This window comes from Corvus brachyrhynchos, unplaced genomic scaffold, assembly GCF_000691975.1.
Source record: "Corvus brachyrhynchos isolate BGI_N302 unplaced genomic scaffold, ASM69197v1 scaffold1005, whole genome shotgun sequence".
Classification (NCBI taxonomy): Eukaryota; Metazoa; Chordata; class Aves; order Passeriformes; family Corvidae; genus Corvus; species Corvus brachyrhynchos.
The window spans coordinates 173411-180892 of record NW_008238124.1 but is presented as its reverse complement, the minus strand read 5'-3'; the positions used below and the strand labels follow the sequence as shown (position 1 = coordinate 180892).

Below are 7482 nucleotides of genomic sequence, written 5' to 3'. Positions count from 1 at the left end.
CCAGCAGTGACCCCCATAACCCCACACGAGGCCACCGCAGCACTCCTGGGACCAAAACACCTCTAATCCCTTCCCGAGACCCCTGTACCCACTGGGACTCCCATAACCCATGTTGTCCGCTCCTGTGCCAGGCCCATTTCCCCGTGACCCTCATAATCCCCTAACTCTGTTCTGTGACCCCTCAGGGTCCTCTCTGACACCCCGTAATCCCATGCTGCAAACCCCATAAAATCCCCGTGACTGCCCCATGCCCGTGCCCCCCATCTCGGCCACACACAGCTCTCCCCGGTCCCACCGTGACCCGGAGCCAGCTGCAATCATTCACCTTTACAGAGACTTGTTCCCTCCCTTGCTGTCCCCTTCCCGGCAGCCCACCCCCATCCCCTGGGAAATGGGGGCTGGACCGCATCCAGCGGGACCCCCTGCGCCTCTCGGTGCCTCCCGGCCCTGCGTGGGCAGCGGCCTGAGGAAGGGGCAGAGACGCAGTGGGGAGAACCCAGTGACCCCACAGAGGTGGGGACACCCCACCAGGGAGGCCAGAGAGGGCCCCTCCTGCGCCCCCCACCCTGCTCCCCGCCGGCTTGAGGATGGACACTGGGCTCTTCGGTCACATTAGGGACATTTACTGCTGGAGGCATCTCCCGTGCTGCCACAGCTGCCAGCACCGTCCTGCGGGACCCTGGTGCTGGGTGCCGGCCCCTCATCCTCTGCCCGCATCAGTTCGAGAGATGCAGAAACTCCTCATCCTCTGCAAGTGGAGAGACACAGCAGGTGATGGACAGAGCCCCCGGACCCCTCATCACCCTGCAGTCACAGACGATGGGTGCTGCTTGCCACTTTGTCCCTGCCAGCAGTGATGGATGAGGGCAGCAGTCCAGACCCTCTGTGCACACCCATGTGCTGTCCTGCACCTCATGTCCCACCAGCCGCCATGGTGGCATTAATGTACTTTATATTGCTGGCAGGGATTATAAAAGATGGGTTCTGCCCTAAGACGGGCTCTGTCTCACATGCATGGGGTCAGGCGAAGTCCCCAGCTCCTGCCCTGCTGGGAGCAGGCTCGCCCAGGGCTGGATGTGGTGGAAGATGCCTCAGTCAGCCCTCTCTGCAGGAAGGTTTCCTCTGCCACACTCTTGACAACCTGGTCATGGAAACCCCTGCACTGGCTGGAGCTGGGGGGCCTGGCAGGTGTCACACCCCCGACAGGGACTCTGGGTTGGTCCTTAGTTGGTGTCAGGGTTCCCACACCCCCAAATCTTTCAGTCCAGGGGCTGTTACCTCCACTGCTCCCCACTGCACCCCGACCTGCCTGGGGACGTTCCCCCTTCCATCAAGACCATGCTGAAGTTCAGTCATGGCCTCAGCATGTCTGCAGCCTGCCCAGCCCTGCTGTGCCATGCTGTCTGTGGGTTAACGGCCATATTCCCCACCCAGGACAGATCCCTCCTAGGCACAGCACAAAACCATCCCACCCCTACCACAGACCCATGACAAACCCATCCCAGGCCAAGGACACACCCATCCTGGATCCATCCTGACCCAGACTGACCCATCCCAGGCAGAGCACAAAACCAATCCAGAGCCAGACTGATCCTGAACCCATGACAAACCCATCCCAGGCCCACCATGGACCCATCCAGAACCAGGACAGCCCTGTCCTCCCCCAGGCAGACCCAGACAGGAGGTGGTGCAGGCTGCTGCCCTGGGGTAGGGGACAGGGGGAGTACCTGCCAGCTGAGGAGCACCACAGTACTCCTTGCACTCCTTCTCCGAGTAGAACTGGTTCCCGTTGCCCTTGCAGCCCCCATAGCTGAAGGTGATGCACTTGCCCTGGGCTGCATCGAAGGCCCAGCGCGTCACCAGGGCCTGGCAAGGACCCGGGACAATGGGCAGCCTGCAGGCAGCTGCAGGGACAGGAGCTGTGTGAGGCAGGGGTTCCAGGGACCCTCACACCTCCCACATGGATGCCGGACATGTGGCATTCAAGGCAATGCTCAGACCCTTTGTGATGCCTCAGCAAAGGCACCTCCAGTGCCCCGGGCCAGCCAGGATTCTCACCCTCGGTCCGGCACGCCTGCAGGCACTCCTTTTCTGAGTAGAAGTTGTTGCCGTTGCCCAGACAGCCTCCGTAGAGGAAGGTTTCACAGGCCATGGAGGAGGAGTTGTAGAAGAAGCGGGAGAGCATCCCGCTGCAGGGCCCGGGGTCCCGGCTCAGCCGGCACGAGTCTGTGGACCAGCACACCATGGGTCACAGGCAAACGGGAGTGAGGGGCAGGGGCGTCCCGATGCAGCCCCCTCCCCTGGGACCTACCTTCTTTATTTCCAATGTAAGTGGGCAGGGGTCCTGCGGCTGAGCCCTCCTCCAGGGGCAGGACTGCTCTGCGTGCCCTCTGCACAAGTAAGGAAGCACAGAGCTGCCATCAGTCCCTGCCTGTGAGGCCTGCTGCCCACCCCATTGCCCCCACGGTGGGCTGTGTCAGGGGCACCTCAGGCTCCAGCCCTCTGTGCTCCCAGCACGTCTCCAGTCACTGATCTTGGGTGGGCAGGATGTGATCCCTCCACACCTCGTGATCTTCCCAGCCCTGTACTCTTCCAGGGTGGAGTCCACAATCCCAGGTTGTGGATGAAGACACCCAAAGTGCCCAGTCATGCCTCATGCTGGGGATGTGCCTCCATGGTGTGTGGAGCCACTGCCCAAACAACATGTCCTGCCCATGGAGCCTTCTCCCTGGACACTTGATCTCCAGTGAGTTTGGCTTGGAAGGGATGTCTCTGGCCTTGATCCACTTCAGAAGGTCCCAGCTGGCCACTCACCTGGGGAGCATTTTCAGTCTCCTGAGGAATACATTCACCTGGCCCGGGAGCAGGAGAGAAGAAGAGCAGTGTGAGAGGAGAGGTGTCCTGACAACCTCACCTCAGTGAGTCCAGCACTGTGCACATGCAGGACCCTGGGCAAGGGGCCACCCTACCTGTTCCACCCAACGTTCTTCCCCTCTTTCTGCTTTCCACCTCCCACTCATAGAAGTGCCACCCTAAAATCCCCATACCTCCCTCCATCTCCCTGAAGTCCCCACCCCCCCCCAGATCCACCTAAAATCCCCACATCCCCCCTGTATCCCCCTAAAATCCTACACACACACACACACACACACACACCCTCCATCATGCTAGCCCCTTCTAAACCCCAGCCTGAGCAAGGAGCCTCACAGGTGCTGGCAGCACCCAGCCTGGGGACCAGTCATGAGTGTCCCATGCCCTCATCCCAGCACAGTGGTGTGGTTGCATTGACCTGACAGCCCAGCACGAACCCCTCTGACTGGAAGCTGATTCCTCTGGTGGAATCCTGACTGATACATGGCCTTATTTCCTTTTCATCCCATGCTACCAAAGCATTTGTCTCTCCTCCCTCCCTGCTGACCATCCCCCATCTCCCCAGCTTGGCAGACCAAGAAGGAGCAGCTGGAGTGCTCTGACAGAGAGAGGTGCATGCCCTGTGGGAGGTTACCTCTGTTGGCCAGGATGAAGATGGAGTCTTCGGGGATGCCCATCTCCAGAGCCAGCTGATGGAAAGACTCAACGAGGTCCTCCCGTAGCTCCGGACTCCTCCCTGGGGAAGAGAATGGGCTGTGAGTGGCGTTGGTGTGGGAGTGCAGCCCCCAAGCACCCACTGGGCCCAGGTGGCTGCAGGCAGGTGCAATATCAGCCTCCTGGTCCTTCCCAGCATCCAATCAGGGAAGCAAAGGTCGAGCCCAGCCATTGACCTTGCACTGCTGTGTCCACTCTGAACCATGTCCCTAAGCTCCACATCTGCATGTTTTTTTGACAGGGACAGTGATGTCACCACTTCCCTGGGCAGCCTGTTGTTCTTGAGCAGCCTCGACCAAGGGCTTGGACAAAGTGGGTTTAATGTTTCTTAATCACGGAAGACAGCCTCTCCTGCCACTCCAGGGCTGGGTTTCCTCTAAGCAGGTATCACCACCTTCATCCCAAATGCCATGCTGCTTTGGATGTTCCTTGACTGATGTGGCTCTCATGGAGCCATGAGACTCTGCCTCTGCCATGCCAAAGATGAGCTGGTCTAAGCCACCATTTCCAAAGCCCATGGTCAGGTCCCTCAAGGCTAATGGAGCTGAGAGACGGTTGGGTGGTGTTTCTGAGCTGTGCTGGTCCACCCCAGAGCCTGCTTGCCCTCAAGTGCCATGGCCAGACATACCATACAGCTTCAGGGTGGTGCTTGGACCAAAACTGCTTTTCTTCTTCATCAGAATGACAGCATATTCTTCATAGTTGGTACGGAGCACATAGGACTGGATAGACACATCCCATTCTGGGTGAGACAGAGACACAGAGACGTCATTCCTGCCCCTCTCAGCGAGATGGAGCAGTGTAGGACAGCCTCAAAGCTGGGGGCTGAAATCAGGCATCTGATTAAAAAAACATGATTTTTAGGAAGCAAACTCAGATACAGCCATGACACCGTTTAGGCTCATCAGCCTCTTAGCTGAGGGCATTGGAAACCAAGAGCTGCAGACAACTGACATATCACTAACGCTCCTGCAGTGTGGCTGGTAGGAACCTGCCCCAGCTGGGACCCTGCAGACAGGAGCGACCTGCTGCAACATTTCATCCTCCTGTGGCTATGCAGGGACAGTGCTCAAACAGCCCTTTCCCTGCAGCTTTACTCTGTACTTTGGCTGGAAATACCCAAACTCTGGAGTGGCCTCTGAACCCTGCTCTCCTGAGCCCCTTCTCCCTCCACCAGCTGTCCCCAGAGCTGGTCCCCATCTCCCAGCCATGCCTCAGCCCAACTCACTGGGGTTGTAGTAGGTGTATTTGCCAGGGGTGCTGGTTTTCTGGTACTCCCCTGAGACTTGTGTGCAGTCGCCTTGCCTGGAGGGAGGAAGAAAACAATCAGCTACTTGGAGGGATTGTTTCCCCTGGTTTTGGCATAAAAATCATGTCTGGGGCACCGAGGCCATGGCGCAGGATCCCTGAAACTGCCCTGCCCAAGGCATTGGGTGTTTGAGCTCAATCCATCCCCTCCTCAGGGCTCGGATGCCAGGCAGAGCAAATAGCCCCCGTGTCTGTCCCAGCCCCTGGGAGAGGGAGCACCCCTGGGTGGGGTGGCTTTGGAGGAGGCTCAAGCCCCTCCCGCAGTGCCCCAGCAGTGCCCCATACCGCAGCCTGGTGCTGGCAGTGCTGATCTGGTCGGCGCTGGGGCCGGGGCCCAGCACCAGTGTGCCCATGCTGAACTTGTCCTTGTAGTTCTTCATCCATTTGCAGGTCGTGCCGATGGCGACATCGAACCACTTCCCGTACATCTGCAGGGACAAGAGAGAGACGTCTCCACCACGGGCCCTCCTCACCAAGGTGGGACACCTCCTGGCTTTGTGCAGAAATGAAATATTCCTGACCCAGGGAGAAACTGGGAGGTGATGATGCTGGGTGCAGAGGCCAGAGCTGCTGCAGGATTTGGGAAGAGTATCAGCACTGAGCGGGATTTTCCTTGGTTCCCTGACTACAAGGCAGGGCTGGAGGCATCAGGCTGGCATTCCCTCATGTATACCGGTGGGACCCGGACCTGGGCACACGTGCAGGGCTGTATGAAGCCTGGCAGGGGACAGGGCGCGTTGTGGGGGATCTCCCAGGCAGCCTGCATCCCACAGAAATCCTGCATGCTGAGCCACAGACATCCCATGGGACCCACCTGCCCGGGAGCTCGGACTGCAGCTGCCCTGCCTGGGGTTTGCCAGGATGAGGCCACCCACCCCAAAGGCTGGCACCCCCTGAGCAGCACCCAGGGAGTGCCAAGCTGCCGATGCCTGTCCGGCACAGCCTGGCCTGGGTGTGGGCAGTATTGCCCTTCTTTCTGGAGGAAAATGAAAGAAAGCTTACCCCATCCCTTTTGCCCCCAGAATTAAGGGACCACAAGCTGCCATTACCTGCTCAGCCTCAAAATTCTCCTGCACTTGGATGTCTTCCTCCTGGTCTCCGACGGGGGTTCCATTAGCCACAGTGAGGAGGAGGAGGGGGGAAAGGAGACCCCAAATAATCATAGCTGGCGGCTTCGGAGTGCTCTGAGCCTCAGCACTCCAGTGGGATCCCGGACTCTGCGCTGCCCCCACTGTGCAGCACTGTGACCTTCAGACCAGGGCCAGCGGGGCCAGCCAGCCTGCGGGGGGGCTGCCGGGGGAGGAGGGGTGTACGGCACGGGGAGCACCACTGCCCTTGGCGGTGGGGGGGATTTGCAGGGAGCTGTGTGGGGTGCAGGAGTGGAGATGAGCACCCTCCCAGCCACACCAGGCTGAGCTCCTCACCCTCACCTGTCCCTACACCATGGGGCCAGGAGATGTCTTTCTCCTTTATTCTATGTTGGGATTCATATTCCTGCTCTGTCATCCAACAAAGAGCCCCAGCCCTGACGGAGCAGCCTGACCCTGTCGTGAGGAGAGGACTGAGGGGTGCCCAGCGCTTGCCCCAGGCTGCCTAATCACTGTCCATAGGGAACAGAGTTTCCTGCTCCCCTTTTGGACCGCTTCCAGGCAGTCCCAAGCTGATGGCCAACATCCAGGATCCGGCTGGGTGTGACCAATCCCACAGCCGAGGGTCCCTGAGCCGGGAGGAGAGGGAAGTGCTGGGCCATCCTCAATCCTTCCCAGCAGTGTTTGCCTTCGTGGGATGATTAACTGAAACCAAACAGCCCGAGGGAAACTGTAAACAGAGCGAAGGGCAGGAGCCCCTCTCCAGGTGGCCACGGCCCAGTGTTTGTGGAGAAGGTCCAGAGCTGGCGGCACACTGGCAGAAGTCAGCCGGACTTTCACCCTCCGCTGCCCGCGGTCGCTGAGGGACCCTTGCACAAGGACCGGCGGGTGCTGCTGCCCGGGCACGGGGGCTGCGAGTAGCGGTGGTTCTGGCACAGACAGCCCGGACGTGTCCACGGACAGATCTTCCTGCCGCATCCCGGTGTGCCGGGAGCGCGGGGCAGACGCGGAGCTGCGGCACAGATGCCTTCGGTAGTCCCCCTCCTCCTCGCCCTGCCTGCTCTCTCCGGAGGAGCGGCCCCGGCTCAGCAAAGCCCTGGGCTCCAGCCCCCAAGCCGGGGGTCCCCGCTGCCCCGGTCCCTCCATCACTAGGTGGCAGCCGACGGTAAGGAATGACAGCCCCGTCCGGCCCCGCCGCAGTCGCGGGCGGCTGGAGGGTCTCCCTGAGCCTCCCTTCCTGCGGGGGTCCTCCCTGAGTCCCCCTGCCCCCTTCCCGGGCAGCGATGGGCACCGCTGAAGGCTGTATTAAGAGGAGGCTTGTAAAAGAGGGAGAGTGACTTCTTACACGGGCAGACAGTGATAGGACAAGGGGCAACTATTTTAAACTAAAAGAGGAGAGATTTATATTAGATATTAGGAAGAAATTCTTCCTTGTGAGGGTGGGCAGGCCCTGGCACAGGGTGCCCAGAGAAGCTGTGGCTGCCCCTGGATCCCTGGAAGT

The 7482-nt window shown here is 59.9% G+C and overlaps 1 protein-coding gene across 3 annotated transcripts; it reads right to left on the bottom strand.

Annotated features, from left to right (window-relative positions):
* Positions 1–602: 602 nt before the first annotated feature.
* AMBP (alpha-1-microglobulin/bikunin precursor) lies at positions 603–6144 on the bottom strand. Of its 3 annotated transcripts, none has more exons than XM_008632992.2 (10): positions 5943–6143; positions 5179–5321; positions 4814–4890; positions 4214–4327; positions 3506–3607; positions 2815–2852; positions 2312–2390; positions 2059–2226; positions 1728–1904; positions 603–748 (listed from the first exon to the last, which is right to left on the bottom strand). In XM_008632992.2, the coding sequence occupies exons 1-10, from the start codon at positions 6054–6056 to the stop codon at positions 717–719; spliced, it is 1044 nt and encodes a 347-aa protein (XP_008631214.1). In that variant the 5' UTR covers positions 6057–6143; the 3' UTR covers positions 603–716. The 3 variants fall into 3 exon arrangements, with proteins under 3 accessions (XP_008631214.1, XP_017588894.1, XP_017588893.1); XM_017733404.1 differs by lacking the exon at positions 603–748 and adding an exon at positions 904–1141 and having other exon boundaries at positions 5943–6144; XM_017733405.1 differs by lacking the exon at positions 1728–1904 and having other exon boundaries at positions 5943–6144.
* Between the last annotated feature and the right edge of the window lie 1338 nt (positions 6145–7482).

Excerpts from the sequence above, each read along its gene's own strand:
- AMBP (XM_017733404.1), bottom strand. The coding sequence starts at position 6,056 with ATGATTATTTGGGGTCTCCTTTCCCCCCTCCTCCTCCTCACTGTGGCT. Across the intron at positions 5,322-5,942 it reads AGAATTTTGAGGCTGAGCAG|ATGTACGGGAAGTGGTTCGA; the intron begins GTAATGGCAGCT and ends TTGTCCCTGCAG. Across the intron at positions 4,891-5,178 it reads ACTGCCAGCACCAGGCTGCG|GCAAGGCGACTGCACACAAG; the intron begins GTATGGGGCACT and ends TCCTCCCTCCAG.